This window comes from Hyaena hyaena, unplaced genomic scaffold, assembly GCF_003009895.1.
Source record: "Hyaena hyaena isolate Hyena2069 unplaced genomic scaffold, ASM300989v1 scaffold_36, whole genome shotgun sequence".
NCBI lineage: Eukaryota > Metazoa > Chordata > Mammalia > Carnivora > Hyaenidae > Hyaena > Hyaena hyaena.
The window spans coordinates 1716965-1736328 of NW_024080668.1; the positions used below are offsets into that span (position 1 = coordinate 1716965).

At 46.1% G+C, this 19364-nt stretch overlaps 1 protein-coding gene across 3 annotated transcripts in view; it reads left to right on the forward strand.

Annotated features, from left to right (window-relative positions):
* The first annotated feature begins 751 nt into the window (after nucleotides 1-751).
* The window catches only part of ZC3H12C (zinc finger CCCH-type containing 12C), an 87006-nt gene continuing 68393 nt past the window's right edge, over nucleotides 752-19364 (forward strand). The window contains exon 1 of one of the 3 annotated variants that reach the window (XM_039229252.1): nucleotides 752-973. Coding sequence is in view for 2 of the 3 variants with exons in the window: in XM_039229250.1 (XP_039085181.1) it covers nucleotides 2295-2375 (81 nt within the window). In the remaining variant the exon portion in view is untranslated. Of the gene's footprint in view, nucleotides 974-1651; nucleotides 1722-2178; nucleotides 2376-19364 lie in introns of those variants that run through there. The other 2 variants (XM_039229251.1, XM_039229250.1) reach the window with 2 other exon arrangements.

Genomic DNA, 19364 nt, shown 5'->3' on the forward strand with positions numbered 1-19364 from the left:
TCTCGTGTTCCCCCAAAAAGCCTACCAGTCTGCTATCTCCTTTAATAGGTCCCAAGCCTGGCCTGCGGAAGTAGAAAAGGCAACTCGCAGCACCAGGATGCCCTTGGCCATCAGCCCCAGCAGGAGGCTCTCAGCTGGGACTCCATCATCAGTAGCTAAAGGGCTACAGATGTTGGCCAAACAAGTGGGAACACCTGTACTGCTCACTGAGCCATACAGGCAGAATTTTTTTTAAAGAACTGGAAACTATAAAGCTTTAGCCCCAGTAAGCCGTATGGATGTCACTACCATTAAGTAACCCAAGCAAATTCAACAGATCTCAGTTTAAATCATAAATGCTCTTTGGAAAACAATCAGAGAGGCAAGAAACAATTTTATGAGAGGTGAAAAGTCACATCGTCAAAGGCATGAACTGTGGTCCAGGGAAAGAAGGATGTGCTTTGGATGCGGACAGGCCCGTATCCTTCGGTTCCAAACTGTCTCATTTCAGCAAATCTTTCTAACCTGGGTTTTCTGAGGGATAAAAGGGATTAAAACACCTAGCTCACGTGACTGTGGTGACACACACATGCGACGATGCTTTTAAAGCAGGCTACCCAGCCCGTGGCACATGGTAGGGACACAAGCCACATAACTTCCCTTCCCTTTCACTCCCCTTCATCCCGCCCAACGCTAGGAGCCAGGCACCCGCGGATAATTCCAGAGGCAGGTGAATACGATTATTTGAACATTACTGAAATGTTGACCTAAATCGTGGCTTGGACAACTGACGGGAGAAAAAAGGCTGTGTGCTCTCGGCGCTCCTCACACTTGCAACTCAGCGCGCCGGGCCGTCTCCCCCCAACCCCCAGCAGGCGATCTGGATTTATCCCGGGGTTAACCTCGATTTTGACACATTGCCATTTCCAATAAGGCCAGCCTCCTTGCCGAAAGAAGTGCTTCCCCTGGGTGAAATCCCAGCAGCTTCATTTGTGTAAGTTCCCTTCTTGGTCTTGCTAATGCGGGTGTGGTCTTTCCTCGTTACAGAATATTGATAACGAGCAAGCGAGCACGGGCAACCGGCCCCGAGGGGCAGCCTGCGGGCTCCCCGGCCGCCCGGGAGTGCACGGTCCGCCTGAGCGCGGGGCGGACGCGGGGTCGCCGGGCGGAGAGCCGCCCTCCCGGCCGGGGCTGGGGGGCGGGCGCGGAGGGGAGGCCGGGACCCCCGGGCCGGGCCGGGGCGCGCGGGGAGGAGGCGCGGCAGGCTCGGCGGAGCCCGGCAGGTTCCAGCGGCTCCCCTCACCCCTCTCCACGCCTCCCGGGTTTTCCCCTTGGCGCGGGGTTTCCTGTTTCAGTTCTCGGTGATCTCCAGCAGCAGGTGCTGGTTTGCCAACCTCGGCTCCCGAGCAGGCGGAGCAGGAGAAGGCAAAGAGGGAAGGGGGGGAGGAAGCGGCGCAGCGGCTGCGGCTGCGGGCGGGCGGGCGGGCGGCCGGGGAGCAGGCGGCCGGGCCGGGGTCGCTGTGCGCCCGCGGAGCAGCGGCGCGGGCGGCGGGCGAGCCGAGGCCCCGGCGTGCGGCCGGCCGGCCGGGCGGGCGGCATGGGGGAGCCTCCGGCTCGCCCCGCGCCCTAGCGGCGGCCGCGGCGGCCCAGGGCGGAGGCAGGAGGCGGCCGGCCGCCGGAGGGCCCCGGGGCCGCCCCGGCTTCCAGGGCATGTCGTGATGGCCGCGGAGAAGAGACCGCAAGTAGGTTGAGCAACAATCCCGCGTGCGCGCGGCCGGGGCGCGAGTTGTGCCAGCCCGGGGGAGGGGGCGCCGGGGCCGCGGGGAGGGCGCGAGGGCGCGGCGCGGGGAGGCCGGGGCGGCCGCCGTCGCTCGCGGGCCCCGCCGCCGGCGCGCCGCTTCCTCGCGGCGTCGGCCATGCCGGGCAGCGGCCGCCAGGTTTGTCCCCCGCCCCGGCGGCGGGGGAGGGGGCGGGAGCGGCCGGAGGGGCCCCGCGGGAGCCGCGCGAGGGGAGGGCGGCGCGCCGGGAGGCCGCGCCCGGGCGCGGGGCGGAGAGGCCGGAGCGGCGGCGCCGGGCGAGCTCCAGGCCCGGGGCGGGGCGGGGCCCCCGGAGGGTCGGGGCGAGGTGGGGGGGTGGGTGGTGAGCGCCCGCCGCTCCCGCAGGCTCGGGTGGGGCCGAGCGGAGGGCCCGGCCCGCCGTCCCCGCGGCCGGAGCCATCCTCGCCGGCGTCTCGGGCCGGGTGAGGCCGGCGACCCGGGCCCCGCGGCCTAGGGCAGCGGTCCACTCCCGCCCGCCGCGGGGCTCGGCCGCCGAAGATGGACGCGGGCCCGGGCGCTCCGGACGGAAACGGACCCACGGCGCTGCCCCCGCGGCTCCCGGCGCCGCGCGCCCGCGGGGTGAGGCACCCCCGCCCCCTCGGATCCAGCCCCGGCCGCGAGATTTCGTTCCTCGGCCCCGTCCCCGCCGCGCCCCTCGGCCTCAGAGCGCACCCCGCTTTTCACCCCGCGTTCGTTTTAGGCGGGCCGCTGCTCCCCACCCTCCACCCCCGGCACCGGCCTGTTCCACATAGAACTTGGCGGAACGAACCCCGCTTTCCTTCCCTAAACTGCCTCTACCTTCACCCCTTCAACCCCTCCAGCAGCGGCCTTCGCGTCCAAGTACCGATTACTCTAACTGGGAGGCTTGCCATTTGGGTTGTAACCGTTAACAATACTGGTTTGTGCTCGGTGCTTTGTGATAAAGAGATGAAATCCGAATCCAGATTTAGGCAAAGTTTTCCTATTGGCTGCAGGGCTGTGTTGGAGTATCCCCAGGCCAGTGAGACGCTTATGGGTGCGGATTGCTTTCTTTTTCTTTATTATTATTATTATTTTTTAACCATCTTAGAATAGTTACAGAGAGACTCGGGGCTAGTATATTTAGAAATTTGGTGAAGTTCATCAATTCTTGACTCATTTCCTCGTTGAGTTTTACCATAGCATCTTCTAAACGGCAAACAGTGGATATGCCTCAAACCCTTTTTGGACTTTCCAAGAATCACAAGAAGTCAGCAATACAGCGTGCCATATGTATATGTATTTAAGTCCAAATTTATTTAGGTTGTAGAAGGTATGACTTACATCTATATAATCACTCACATTTAAGTTAGTTGTAACAACAGTTTCTTCTTTTCGGTGTTAACTGGTCTATAAACATAGCTTCACCAAATATTTGCAAACTTCTCTTTCCGTCTTACCTCCGTGTTCACCTGTTTTCTTCCAACTTGGCATTCTTATGTTATCTAAACCTGTCTCTTTGAAGGTACCCTTAAATATCAGAATGATCTCGTAACTGAAATCTAGAATTTGAAACGTTTTGAAATCTAGAATCCAACACTCTTGAGTATTTTTACTTCAAGAGTGGGTTTTACTTTCACAGTACGAAAAAATTCAGCCTCAAGCTGGAAGTCATCGCTAAAGGACTCGAACATTACAAGCAAAGTGAAATAAACTTTTTGACCAAATGACAACAAAAAGGCCGGTATTTTTAAATCTGCCTTTGATAATGAACGTCTAATGAAACTAGTTGATTAACCGTGGAAAATATTGAATAGGAAACTGAAGCATGTAACGTTTGTATTGTTGATGTGAGTTTTTATTAGTTACTTCCTTTTATTAAGTATTTTGATTACCAGACTAATAAAAATATTCTATTTTATATTTCTGGCTTCTCAGGGAGCTAGGTTTCATGGATTGTATCTGCCAAATTGGACCCCAGGTGCTTCATGGAAATTGTATTTTTAAAGTATTTTCCTCATCATGCAACTGGGTTGCCTTCATTCTAGCAGACCGCAATGGTTTTTACATTAATTTTAATTATTGTAACAGATGTAAAAGCATTGCTATCGTTTTATAGCTTTTCATACCTTCTCTGTACCCTCTTCTAAGTTTCTATACTCTTGTTTTCTCACTGGTTTTGTACATAAATTTGGAAGAATTCTCTCATTCTGATTTGATAGAAGTTTTAAAGAAACAACGTAAGATATTAAGTAGACTTATTTTTTCCCTTTTCATGCTAGAGTGTAGGATTGTAAACCAAACTCCCGCTATTGCCTCCTTGACACCTGTAAACTATTATTCCCTCAGCAGATAATTAATTTAGTGTTGATCTAGGTGCCGTATAAGGCCCTTGACCTCTAAAATAGGAGAGATTATGAACAGCTAGAACATGATGCTAGATGAAATGGACTAAATGGGACAAATGAAGACTAAGAAATGTAGGTATTATAGTGGGGAAGGCTGCAGGCCAGGTCTTCAAGGTAAGATTCAAGCTGGTAGAGCTGATTGGGGTCCTTTCCAGGTAAATCCTGTGAGTCAGGAAAGCAGGGCATGTGTGGGCCAATGGGAGCAGTGAGCGACAAACGCTGTGTCAGGGTTTAGTTTTTACTGGACAGAGAAACATTCAATAAGGTCAATGAATAACAAAAAATGTGTTAAGTCAGGTTTCCAAATGTAAACCGAAGTGAAGCCAGATTTAAAATCCTGAGATTCTGGGGTTCAATCTTCGATCTACCAAATGTCGTAAAAAAAAAAAAAAAAAAAATCTTTTAAGTGCTAACATGCCTCGTGGACCTACAATATATGAAATCCCATGACTTTACAAAGCTTGAGTTTCAAGATCCACCAAAAGACATGTTACACTTTTTGCTCTTATTCACGGTTGGGGGAAATGATGAACAATTGAATATTATTTTTTAATCGATTTCATCTCAGAATATATTCTAATGTCTTGGGGAAAAAGACTTCCTAGGGTAATTGAGCTATTTAAATGAGGTAGCCTGGGAAATGGGTACCCTGTGTGGCACACAGTAATCTTGGTACTTTATGGCATAAAGAGAACTTTCTGGTCTCTGATGTGGTGACATCAGTTCTCCATCCTTGCTGTGGTTTTTGTAGCCGACATCGTAACAGCTAGTGTGAATTGTGCGCTGATGTGACCGGCGCCGTGCTTACGCACAGCGTTTTTTATCCTCATTCTGTAGATGAGGAAACCCAGGCACGTGGTTCAAATAACTTCAACTCACTCGTGTAGAAGCTGCAGAAGGGAGCGGGAACCTATGCTGTCTGACTTTAAAACCCATGCCCTTAACCCTTGGGCAGTCCTGCCTCCCTCTGATTCTGTTTTTACTTTCTTCCCTGAAGAGCATGCCCTCCTGTGTACATACATGACATGCATCATTTGAAAATTAAGAGATGCATGCTAATTAGCAATGATGGGTCCAGAAGATAAGAGAAGTACAGTGCAAAGTACTCTCTGCAAAGTCCTCCAGCGTCTGGACGGTATGAAATCCCGTCTGGCCGAAATAGTTTGGAGGCAAGGACTGTGTCTTTTCAGCAGATTGCTTCGGTCCCTAAGAAGACAAACCCGAAGTCCGTTTTAGTCTGACGTGGTGAGGTTTAAACAGCAATGTAGCTGCACCAGAAGGAGCAGGCATTTTTTGGCTGAAACCACAGAGGTTTTTTGAGTAGTGATTTTTATTGATGTTTGCAACACTTTCTCTGACTCTAGGAATGCCATCTACTTCATGGTAGAAGACTTAGAAAATGTAGACAAATGTAAACAAATATTTAAACCCCTATGACTCAGAGATCTCTAACAACATTATAACGGATTTCTCATCTTTAACTTTTCTGTACATCAGCAAAGGATTGTTTTACTTCCTTAAAGTGAAACCAGAAAAATAATCCCCCCGGAAAGCCTAGTGTACTGACAGTAATTCTTAGACTCCGTGAACTAGCCCACCAGCAGAGGTCTGAAAATTCAAAGTGTTCTGCCTTCAAGGTAATGACCAACTCCGTAAGGGCGGGTAGGGACTAAGTAGAAAATCCCAAGGTTGTCCTGTTTCCCGGGAACGTGACCTTTTCTTCAGCTCATGCCTCCTCGTCGCGGCCTCTGCTTAGATGGCACTAGGTTTGCTTTGTTGCACTTTTAAAGTTGATGACAGTAGGTAACACTTAATTGTGCCGGTCATTGTTCTAGGGGCTATACGTGTATTAATGCGTGTCATACTGCACTGCCCGTGAAGAAGTATTTATGGCCTCTGCCCCCACCTCTATCTACCCTCCCATGAGGAAACCAAACCACAGCGTGGTTAAATAACTTAGGGAGGTCTCACAGTTCCTGACGGCAAAGCCAGGGCTCCAGGTTCGTCAGGCGTATAAGCTTATGCTCTAAACAAATATTAAGGGCTCTGTAACCTAATACGTGTTAATAAATTTGTCTGATAATGTGAGGTTGAAACAATGTAATGGAATCCTCTTTCTTGGGAGTTTGGTTCTAAAAAGATCTTTTTCTTGTATAGTTAGAATGACAGTTTATAGAGCTTTGAAAGAGATTTTTTTTTTTTAATGTTTTATTTATTTCTAGGAGAGAGAGAGAGAGACAGCGTGAGCAGGGGAGGGTCAGAGAGAGAGGGAGTCACAGACTGAAACAGGCTCCAGGCTCTGAGCTGGCAGTCAGCACAGAGCCCGACGCGGGGCTTGAACCCACGAACCGCGAGATCATGACCTAAGCGAAAGTCGGACGCTTAACCGACTAAGCCACCCAGGCGCCCCTATAGAGCTTTGTATCCAGTCTTCCCATCTGCACTTAGCGGATGCTAAGGATTTTTCTCATCATATTAAAAGTATTTCATACATTTCCTTGCTAAAAACATGTAATTTAATCCTTAGTCTGTTTCAGTTAGACATATTCTCCCCCCCCAATATTTTAATACCATTAGGCTTTAGCTGAACATCCCAGTGAGATGTTTTCTGCACCTTTGTTTTTAGGATTCATAGAAGTAATGCTCAAAGACCATCAACTTTAAGGTTTTTGGTGGCCACAAAGCTTTCCAGAAAAATTGTATAGATATGTACAGCTGTTAGAGACTGAGAGAGCGGTGATTTCATCATGTTTGAATGCACTGTTGACTTTTTGGGGTACCCAGGTGGCTCAGTCAGTTAAGTGTCCAACTTCGCCTCAGGTCATGATCTTGCAGTTCCTGAGTTCCAGCCCCACATCGGGCTCTGTGCTGACAGCTCAGAGCCTGGAGCCTGCTTCTCCCCCACACTTGCTCGCTCTCTTCTCTATCTCTCACTCAAAAATATTAAAAATTTTTTTAACCTTTTTAAATTTTTTAATGTTACTTATTTTGAGAGAGAAAGAGAGCAAGCAGGGGAGGGACTGAGAGAGGGAGACACAGAATCTGAAGCAGGCTCCAAGGCTCTGAGCTGTCAGCACAGAGCGCGACGCAGGGCTCGAACCCACAAACTGTGAGATCATGACCTGAGCCAAAGCTGGACACTCAACTAACTGAGCCACTCAGGCGCCCTAAAAAAATTTTTAATAAAACTTTTGACAGTTCGCAACATGAGTGTTGACATCTAATTTTAATGCTGGCTTTTTTTTCCTACTTATATTTTAAATTGCTTAAGTACTACAAGTTGATTAAGAAAAAGCAAAGAGAACGAATGCCACCTGGAATCTCCTTACCCAGGAATAACTAATGTAAATATTTGTATAAATCCTCTCCTATTTTTTATTCCCATAGGTATACTCTACAGAGTTTTTACTGGGGTTTTTAAGTAGAAACACACACATTTCATAATCTCCTAGCTTTAGGCAAAATTATTTGCTTACTCCCCTGGGTTTTCAGAATATTATGTATCTCTCCCTAACCCTCGAATACTTGCCGACGTTTAACTGTTTGCTGCTTTCTTTTCTGCTTTTTACATCTCTGCTCTTCCTCTGTAAAACAGAAAATCCTACCTAGAGCATAGATGTGTCATAACGATTTACTGGTAATACAAAATGTTGATAACTGTACCTTATATGTGTCTGTGACTTTTTTTTTTTTTTTTAATCTTGTTTTAGGTTCCCTGAGGGCAAGGACTCTGTGGTCAGCATTGTTCTAACCAAACTCTTGGTACAGCCCTTGCACCTAGTAGATATTTCATGAATGTGTTGTTAAAGGGCCACATAGTCCTTGAAATGAATCAATCTGCTGATGTGGGTAGGATGAACAAAAGCCTGTGGGTGGTGAAGAGATGGTCCCAATAAATGATTGGGAGCAAATAGGAGAATTGGAACCCAAACTATAAAAATTAACTTAGAAGAATGATGTGATTCCTTGAGGGGCCGTACACATTTGCCGTCTAAGAATATAATTAACCTTATCTACCCCACTTAGCTGCGGAAGGATATTATAAAAGTGAATTTTGTAAAACGTTTATTTTTAAAGTGTTCAAAGAGCAAAATGTTTAAACTAAAATGGAAAATTTTTGTATGCAGACATGATAGTTTTCTACCTTCAGATAACTTGCAGCCTATGATTTCACTTACTGTGAAGTCTCATCATAGCTAACGTTTACTGGGCACTAACTCTGTACCAGGCACCGGTTTTAAAACATTATCTGATTTAGTTTCACATCCGTTCTGTTAGATCTGTACTGTTGTTTTGCCTGTCTTCTAGGTGATGGAACTCCTGCCTAGAGATGGTCATTAACTTGGCCAAGGTTATCCAGATTTCTGGTTTATCCGAAAGTAAATGGCAATACTTGTTCATGCCTTTTTTTTTTTTTTTATTTTTTTTTTTTTTAAGATGTTGGGGGCAGCAGGGCAGCATGATGTAAACTGATGTCTATCAGGGAGTTCGTTGGTCTTCGCTTCTTGACGTTAGCTGATCCTTGCCGACACTATCGCTCCCTGCCTCTAGGCTACTGTGGACTGTGAAACTGAATGACAGCAGCTAATACTGTGTCTGAAATAAGTGTTTTGGCTCTGATGGGAGGCCTGTATAATGCCCAGATCGTCTGGGTTGCACAACTCAAAGTTAATGCTGCACGGAGACAGCCCGTGGGCCCTGGATTTGCATCTCAGCTCTGCCCTTCCCAGGCTGTGACCTTAGGCAAGCCTCCGTTTCCCTTTGACTTTTCACATCCATCAGACACCTTGTGCTTGGCACATTGTTTTTACTGAATCAAGATCATGAGCGAGGAAGTGTGCCAGGCTCTCCATATTATTAGGAAATGGTTTAGCTGTATCCATTGATTTGATTGGACAGAGATTTTGTTTTGTTTTTCTGTTTTACTTATTCACAGGCGCTTGATTCGTGTCCCGAGCCATTGGGATGACCAGATAGGAAAGCCCTGTAAAGTAGAGTTTGCTGTTACTGTTTTTAATATGTCAGTTTATATTTTAGATTTTCCAAAGAGCTTTCAAATCTATTACTTCATGTTTTTTAGGGTGAAGCTAAAATTAGTTTTTGTTCTTTGTTCTTCGTCATCTGTACTCATTTACTATTCAAAATTATGTGAGCTTATTTTTATCCTTATTCTGTGACTTAGTCTGTTGCACATCTTGGCTTTTACTTTATAGCTAATTTTTATTGTGTGTTTACAGGGAGCAGGTTGCCCATATAATTGAGGCTTTCTCCTCATTGTCGACTTAAAACATTTTTGTCCTACCTTTGAGTTGTCATTTTTGTTAATTGCCTCACTGGTGTGGCGATCTTCTATATTAGATACTTTTTGTAATTTTGCTGTAATTTTAAATGATTAGTACAGACTTAAAAGGCTTAAAATGTGCAGTAAATTGTCTATGTTGATAAAGTAGGTATTATTTCTGGTTTTGCTAGATAGAAAAGTACCTTAAGTAACATAAAAGTCATGGACCTAAAAGTTTGTTAAAGGTGGCAAAAGTGCAGAGAAAGAAACACTTTTAAGTAGTGGAAATATTTTCTAAACTTCATTTCTATTATGTTGACTCCTTCACTTTATCTTTTAAAATTATGCGTTTACTTAACACCTTCACTTTATCACGTTCTTTAGAATACAGAAAAAAAACCTGAAATGATACTGAAAATCATCTATAATTCTCACCTCGAGATCATTTTGGTATCATTGTTTTCATTTTAAAAATTTTGGCCCATATAAACACATCACTTGTGTAGTTATGCTTACTGCTCTCCCTTCAGTATGTTCTCCTGTGTGGTTAAACACTTTTCAAATAATTATTTTTCTTTTATTGACTGAATGGCATTCATCATATTCAACTACTACATGCTAATCAAGTTTGTATCCTTGAGTATTTAGAGTTGAGCAGTCTTTTTTATTGTTGTAAACAACAATGTGATAAGTGTCCATGTATATTGATGCTTGTAGACATTGATTCTGTTTTTTTTTTTTTTTTAATGTTTTTATTTATTTTTGAGAGAGAGAACAAACTAACGGGGTAGGGACAGAGAAATCTATAGAGAGAAGCAGAATCCAGGCTCTGGGCTGTCAGCACAGAGCCTAACGTGGGTCTGCAGCTTGTGAACCAAGAGATCATGACCTGAGCCCAAGTTGGATGCTTAACTGACTGAGCCACCTAGGCGTCCTTGATTCTGTTCTTTACAAGTTCCTAGATGTGATCATGAAAATTGCACCAATTTAAATTCTTATTGGCAGTGTGTAAGTGTGTCCATTCCTTGCACCTGTTAACCATTTTCCCACCTAGCCTAGCTTTGTTATTTTGAGAGATGAGAATGGGCATAATAGTGTTAAGCAGCTCACCCTTGAGAGGCAGAGAGACTGAGTTTGAGTTCCTTTTTTGACACCTACTGGCTGTGTGATCTTAGACAGTTTTCTTATAATTTCCCAAAACCTCAGTTTTTTTTCCTCTGTAAAATTGTGATAGTGATACCCGTAATCATGATACTGTCCTATAATATGATGGTTGTACAGAGTAACAGATGATGTGTATTGAAGCATATATCCTTGAAGGATGGCAGCTGTCATTATTAGAATGAGATTTCCCATCATTGTATTTGGTATACCTATATTTTATACCTGGTCGTAGCTGGTATAAAGGAAAGTTACTCGTTTCTAAGTAACCGTCTAGCTACTTGACTGAAGTCTTTTATGTACTCTTAGTTAAATTGTTCGACTTAGTTCCAACACCTTTTCAGTTTGAGTCTCTTGATTTTTCAGAATACATAATGGTAATACAATAATATTAACTTTATTCAATACTTCAATTCTCCTTTTTCTTCTTAGATTGCATTGGTTGAAATCAGAAAACAGTGTTGATGAGTAGCCAGACTTTGTTGATGAATTGGACTTATTTCTGCTTTTAATGCGACTGCCTCTCTGGTATTTCACTTTTCAAATGTCACTTTCATCCAGAGGTGTCCCCTACTTATATACACACATTCCTGCAAATAACCATGAAAGTCAACTGTGAGAAACTTGAAAATAGATTTATATGTTATGGGAGGATTCCCTTAAGTGATTAAATCCATAAGTATCTCTTAGGCATATTTTCAAAAATATATTTTCAGTGTTTAATTCATATTCTCTTCCTTTTTTATTGAACATGCAGGCAGTTTAAATAAAGCTTAAATGTCAGCAAGGTCTAGGGGCGCCTGGGTGGCTTAGTCGGTTAAGCTTCTGACTTTCGCTTAGGTCATGATCTCGCGGTTCGTGGGTTCGAGCCCCGCGTCGGGCTCTGTGCTGACTGCCAGCTCAGAGCCTGGAGCCTGTTTCAGTCTGTGACTCCCTCTCTCTCTGACCCTCCCCTGCTCGCGCTGTCTCTCTCTCCCCTAGAAATAAATAATAAAAATGAATAAATGTTAAAATTTTTTTTAAATGTTTTTATTTATTTCTAGGAGAGAGAGAGCGACAGCGTGAGCAGGGGAGGGTCAGAGAGAGAGAGAGACACAGACTCTGAAACAGGCTCCAGGCTCTGAGCTGGCAGTCAGCACAGAGCCCGACGCGGGGCTCGAACCCACGAACCGTGAGATCATGACCGAAGCGAAAGTCGGACACTCAACCGACTGAGCCACCCAGGCGCCCCTAAATGTTAAAATTTTTAAAAAATGTCAGTAAGGTCGAAATCTTACTGCTTTCAACGTGCTTAATGATTCGATCCTTGTCTCCGTGACACACACCTCAAGACCTCCTCTTGCTTTCACTATTGTCCACTGTTCTATCATATTTGTAAAATAGTAGTTAAAGTAAATGAAACAGTTTTGCCCCTGGAATAGAACCTTTTATTCAAATGAAGTCTTAGGATCAGGGTCCCAGGATCCTCCTTGTTGAGCCTGTGAGGCATCTTTTGGAACACTACTTGAAAACTTCTTCCTTTCCAAAAAGATTCAAGTAATGTACGAATCCCCAAAATGGACAGTGCTACTAAACTGACACTTTCAGAAGTTAGCAGAAAAACTACCTCATGATCTCATGAGGTTTTTATTAGACTGTATACTGCAGTGCTAATTTAGCATGTTTAAAAAGATGATTAAGTATGGCGATATGTGGTATTCTGAAATACGGTATTCCCAAATCTAGGTAGTATCTTATCATTAGGTTACTGAAATTTTGGGCCTTGAGTCTCTTTTTTTATGTTCTTCCATCTCTTCTTCATTGGATCTCAAACCCCATCGGTGTGCCGGGGACTACCAACATCGTATCTGTCTTCTACGCACCTGTTTTGGGACAGCTCCGTTGGGATAGCTCTTGGCGTCCGAAATGAAAATCCCCTAAAACAATTTTCATCCTTCCAGAGCTGTCTCTTTCCAGGCCTTCCCCACTTGAGTGTCCTTCATTACCTTCTCTTCAGCTGCTCAAACCAAAAATCTACCAAGTTCTTGATTGCCAGGTCCCTCTCTCCTCTTCCACAACCAAGCCAGTGCATGAACCTTTAATCCCTACAATTCCAATGGGTTGAATTAACAAGGTTGTTCAATATTAGAAATCTCTATCGTCATAGAATAAAGTGTACCTGGGTAATGTGTGCTGTGACGGTTTGAATATGCTGTGCGGTTCACTTTGTATGTAGAACTTGTGTGGAGAGTAGAGGTGGGCTCATGCGTATGTTTGGTTAATTTTTGTGCCGTTTTTGTTAGGTTTTGTCAACAGAATTTCTATTGGAGTCTTAAACCAGTCACCTGCTTTCCATGTTCTCCAGTGCCCTAAAATAATCTAAGCGAAGCTGGATGCTTTGAGGTTTTGCTAGAACACGCCCATGGAACCTATACGCACAGCAGCCTTCATCAGGAATGGAGTAGCGGGTAGAAATCTTCCACAAGGTTGTGTTTCTTCCATGGTTATTGACACTTGTAACCTTTTCTTAAGTCAGCTTTATTGATGAATTGTTAATTTATTGGCATAAAGATTTCTGGGAACAATCTTTTTCATCTCCTTGAGCAGTACATGAATAACCCCCTGTCTCCGCAGAGCTCCCCACGTCTTCGTCACCATTTCAGGGGGGTTGTCATTCACTCGTGCGCTCAGAACTAGTTCCTGCTTAACCAGTTCTACTTTTTCCTTTGTGCTTCCTAATTTCTTTGTACTCTTAATTTTATTCCTTTGTTTGCTCATCTTAACCTTTCCAGTTTAAATCTTTAATTCCTTTATTGTTTTCTGTTCAAAACACTTGTCCCATTAATTTTCCTTTGAAAAAGGAAAGTCTGGCCACGTCGCATAGGTTATAATTTTATTTTTCTTAAACTCCAGAGTTATTTGGAAGAGAATTTTAATGTACAGATAAATGGCTTTTAAAGTCTGTTTTTGGCTTTCTGCTGCGGATTCCTCCCTGTGTATCCTGGTCAGAGCGAGTACTTGTCTAGGTTTGCGTTTTTACTAAATGCCTTGAAGAAGGTGGTCTCGTGTCTACATCTGCCTCTAGCTCTGCTTTGAAGGGAGGCAGCCTGTGGTGAATTACTGAGTACTTGAGATAAGGACTTCCCATTGTCATTGCGTCAGTAGGAATGTACCCAGGAGGTTAATGGCGTCATCATCATTTAAGGCCTGTGGATAAGAGCAGTATGTCTAATGTTTTGGATTTTCGGGGCTTTCTGTCATCTTTGTGTGTAAACTTCCAAGATAAGCTGGTTTCCCAGTTTGTTTTAAAAGTGTTTGGGTTGGTTAAATGAAGCTCCTCTGCTCCTAGATCTCCACACTTCTTGACCCTGGTGCCGTCCCCTCCTCTGCGCTTTCTAGGATATTCTGGGGCTAGGAGTTGAGCGAGTGCCTGTGGTTTCTCCACAGCCCTCCTCTCTGTCCCCCTCAAGGTGGTAAAGCTTTGGAAATAAAAATAAACTGTTCTGTCCTGACCTGTTTATGGGTGAGCTGGATAAAGTGGCCAAAAGAAATAGCAGAATTGCAGAAATCACTCCACAATCTTGAAGGGGGGGGGGGGGGTGATTCATGTGGCCCCTGTGAGAAAATTAACAAATGACCGTCTCTGAAGGAGAACAAAATGCATCCCACGACGACTGCCTCTTTCTTTCCCAGCAAGCTCCCTGCCGACCAGCGTGCTCTGAGGTCCTCTGCCTGCGGTGAGGTCGGGGGGCCTTGCTGACTGGTCCCCGCGTCCGCACTCCTCCCCTTTGGAGAAAGATCGCGAACGGGGAACCTGCTACTGTCTGTACCCCGTCCCCAGATGACAGAGATCTTCTGTACCGAGACCGACCCTGGACTCCGCGCAGGCAGCGCGTTGGAAGCACGATTTTGAAGACACGGCGGGGACCCGCTTCCGAGGAGTCTCGCAGAAGCGCCGGGGCCGAGGGGGGGGCACCGGGCCGGCGGGGCAGCCAGGATGCCAGCCGGGCACGCGTGCTGCGGGGGCCGAGCCTGGGGCCCGGGCGCTGCTCCGGATCGCAGGTAGATGGGTCGGTGTTTATACCCCCCTTGGTGGCGGACGAGCGTTTGCGTTCAGCGTGCGTTTCGGTGGATGGGCCGCGTCGTCGTGGAGCAGCCCCCGGGGCAGGCAGCACAGTCCGACGTGCATTCACGTTTGAGCAAAATAATTTTTCTTCTCACCGTATGCTGGCCTCCGACTCATTTTAGTGTGCATTAGCTCTTCAGTGATAGGAACTGGAAGGCAAACAGAGGAGTTACTTATTTTAGAAATACTAGCTCACAAGACTGATTAATTTGTGCACTTGCCAAATCTTGGCTTCCCGGTACAGTAGCGTTTTGTTTATCAAAACGAACAGGTTAGGAGTCTCCTGGAAGAGTGAGGAAGACGGTAAGCCGACCCTGCCCCCCCTGCACCCGCTCTGCTCCAAGCACGTGCGTGCGCGCGTGAGCAGGGGGAGGCGAGGCGAGGTGCGCTCGGGCTGTCGCGTTTCACCGGCTTCCAGCAGCGTCCCCGTCTAAGTAGTCGTTTGCTCTAACAGGCCGTCCTTAGGGTGCGCACTGCCCTCCACGTCCTCACCGAGACGAGCCGCGGTGACTCCTTCAGTCACGGCAGCCTGCGGGCGCCCTCCCCGGTCCGCCCGTGGGAGTGGGTTTGGGTGGAGCAGCCGCCGCGCGGACTCCGGAGTCGGCAGGCGCGGCGGGAAGCCCCGGGCGCGGGGGGGCGGGGGGCCGGGGCGGAGGCAGGGGTGCGGTGGCCCTCGTTCACCTTCTTCCCTCTGCCCCTGACTCCACCCTGCTGCCCTACACTTAGAGAAGACCCCTGTCGCCCTCCAGCCCGGGGTGCGGCCTGCACGCCCGCCCGGCCCGTGGGCAGAGCGCGGCCTCTCCTCGCGTCGGGCCCGGTCCCCGCCCGCGGCTCCTGTGCCCCTGACGGACAGCCAGCGTCCGCTCCGCCAGGGGTGTCAGCGGGGCGCGGCCTCCAGACCCCTAGAAACTGCACACGTGTCCCAGTGTGTCCCAGCGGAGGTGGGTGCTCTGCAGCGCCGTTTTCGCTGTTAGCTACTTCAGACTCTGTCACTATCGGGTCTGCTGCTGCGTCTGTTCTCTGTGATGCTGTGCTTTTCTCTCCCGTGTTTAACAGCATTTCTTTGAAAATAGGTCTGTAGGCTTCATTAGCGCACGGAGGGGGTGCCCGGCACACCGGGTAACCGCGTCTGCCGTGCGCCCCTCGCCGTCTCCCGGAGGGGGCTCCCTGCCGGGCCGCCGACCGCCGTCACCTGGCGTCTGCGGCCGTTCTGCACGGGATTTGGGTCATTCGATGCCTTTGATTATTAACACATTGTTAATATTTTTATTTTACTTCTTTTTGGTCTACATCATTGGCCCTAATTTAGATATTATATCCTATTTGTTCCTTTTTCTATTTCTTTCCCTACATAACTTGAGATACCTGTCACCTTTTCCTTGGACTATTACAGTACCTTCCCGACGCGTCGTCTTTGAATTTCTTTTACCCCCCTCAAAACCAGTGCACCCAGAGTTATCCTAAAATGTCGTTAGAAACTGGTCATTCGTGTTGTCAGAAACCTTCAGGGGTTCCCCGTTACCTTTCTTTTTTTTTTTTTTTTTAACGTTTTGTTTATTTCTGAGAGAGAGAGAGACAGCGTGAACAAGGGAGGGTCAGAGAGAGAGAGAGAGGGAGATACAGAATCTGAAGCAGGCTCCAGGCTCTGAGCTGGCAGTCAGCACAGAGCCCGATGCGGGGCTCGAACCCACGAGCCGTGAGACCATGACCTGAGCGAAGTCGGACGCTTAACCGACTGAGCCACCCAGGTGCCCCTCCCCGTTACCTTTCTATAACGTGGGAAGAAATAGACCATTCCCTTTTAAAAATTTTAATTCCAGTAGGTTAACATACAGCCTTGCATTCATTTCAGGTGTACACTATAATGATTCTGCACTTCCGTACGTCGCCCAATGCTCGTCATAAGGGCATCCTTAGTCTCCATCATGTATTTGACCCCCCACCGTGCCGCCAGCTACCTCCAATCTGGCAACAAACTTTAACTACAGTTTGTTATCTGTAGTTAAAGAGTCTGTTTCTTGGTTTGTCCCTTATTTTTCCTTTGTTCATTTTTTTTTTAATTTAAACCCATTTTAATGTTTATTTTGAGAGAGAGAGAGAATGAATATGAGCAGGGGAGGGGTAGAGAGAGAGGGAGACACAAAATCCAAAGCAGGCTCCAGGCTCTGAGCTGTCAGCACAGAGCCCAATGCAGGGCTCAAACCCATGGCTGTAAGATCATGACCTGAGCTGAAGTCAGACACTCAGACACCACAGGCGCCGCCATTTGTTTTGTCTTAATTCTAAATATGAGTGACATCATATGGTATTTTTCTTTCTCTAACTTTTTTTGGTTAGTATTTTACTCTCCAGCTCCATCCATGACAAGGTTTCATTCTTTTTCATTCCTAAGTAATAATCCTGTGTGTGTGTGTGTGTGTGTGTGTGTGTGTGTGTGTGTGTATCCCATCTATATTCATCAGTAAATGGACCCTTGGGCTCTGTCCATAATTTGACTATTGTTGATAATGCTGCTGTAAACATAGGGGTACATGTATCCCTTTGAATTAGTGTTTTTGTATTTTTTTGCCGGTACATACCCAGTAATGCAGTTAGTGGATTGCGAGTAGTTCTGCTCTTAACTTGTTGAGGTGCCTCCATTTGTTTTCCACAGTGGGTGTACCAGCTTACATTCCCACCGTCAGTACATGAGGGTTCCTTTTTCTCCACATCCCCATCAACACTAGCTATTTCTTGTGTTTTTTATTTTAGCCATTCGGACAGCAGTTTCGATTTGTAATTCCCTGATGATGAGTGATGTTGAGCATCTTTTCATGTCTGTTGGCCATCTGGATGTCTTATTTGGAGAACTATTTATTCATGTCTTCTGCCCATTTTTTTAATTGCATTATTTGGTTTTTGGGTATTGAGTAGTAGAAGTTCTTCATCTATTTTAGATACTAACTCTTTATCAGATATGTCATTTGCAAATACCTTGTCTCATTCAGTAGGTTGTCTTTTGTTTCCTTCGCTGTACAGAAGCCATTTACTTTGATGTAGTCCCTGTAGTTTATTTCACTTTTTTATTTAAAAATTTCTTAATGTTTTATTTATATCAGAGAGACAGTGTGAGCAGGGGAGGCTCAGAGAGAGAAGACACAGAATCTGAAACAGGCTCCAGGCTCTGAGCTGTCAGCACAGAGCCGAACGCGGGGCTTGAACCCCCAAACTGTGAGATCATGACCTGAGTCCAAGTCGGATGCTTAACTGACTGAGCCACCCAGGCACCTCATAGTTTATTTTATTTTTATTTCCCTTGACTGAGGAGACACATGTAGGGAAATGTTGCACAGGCCCACGTTCCTGCCTGTGCTCCCTATCATTCGCTTTTTAAAAAAAACGTTTAATGGTTTCCCAGTACCAAACTCGAAACTCTAGTATGACCTCTTTCAAGCCTCTTCTCTGGCAGTAGAATTAATCACACAGCAGTATTAATCACACAGTGTTGTGCATATTTTATCATCTCTCACATCTCTGGGCCTTTGATCCTGCTCTCTGGGTAAAAATCCTTTGTCCCACAACCTTCCCTTGACCCCCATCTTCCCCCAGCCATGAACACGTACACCATAGGCTGTATGGGACTGTGTTCTCAACCTCCGTCTGCCCTCACCTCTCAGAACCTTCTCAAATCATAGCACATGTCCTGGGCTCTTACATGTTATCTGTTAATAGCATTAATTTTGACATCCCCTCTACTGCACAGATGTTCATTGATCTGGTTTCCCTAGGACAGTTTTCTGTCCCTTAGCACTTGTGTTCATGTTTGTGTCGTCTCTCATCTTCACTCAGCATTATCCCTTTTTCAGCAGGCTTTAAATACACGCTTCTTGAGTGGGCACGTGGACTCGGGGAATACTGATTTAAGCGCTCTTGGAGTATGGTTGATACTCACGGATGATGCTTTTTCCTCGCCTTTCATCAGAGCATTACTTCTTAAATGTATAAATGAAATGTGATCAACTAGCGAACTTCTATCAAAATGCTTTAAGAACTGAGGTACTCCATAGTTAACGATGTTACTATCGATAAAATTTCCCAGTCATAGGAATCTTTTCACAAAATATTTTTAAATAGCAATTACTTAAGGGAAAAATGATCACATCTTTAATTTTTCAATAGTTAATAACTTCTAGGTCTTAGGAGAAAACTAGCACCAGAAAGCAGAGCAATTTATTACTTTAGGAAAGTTCTGTGGCCAGAAATTAAAATGTTAATGAAATTGTGTTACGAGTGAGGTGGGAAGGGATAGCCTTGTCTGGAGCCATTTATTCCACCGCCCACTATCTAAATTGCTAAACTGAAGGAAATGTTTTCTCATTTTCTACAAGAAAAAATCCTAGTTTGCTTTCAAGCCCCTCTCATTATTTCCTTCTAATTATGCTTCCATTTTCTCCCTCATTCATTTACTCCTGCCCACTGTCAGACCAGTGTTTTTCTGCTGGATCACTGGGCCCCCAACCACTTTGATCGTCATGTTCCCTCTTGTTTTCCATCAGCATTTTCTGTTTTTTTTTTTTTAATAGTTTATTGTCAAGTTGGTTTCCATACAACACCCAGTGCTCATCCCCACAAGTGCCCTCCTCCATGCACATCACCCCTCCTCCCCTCAACACCCA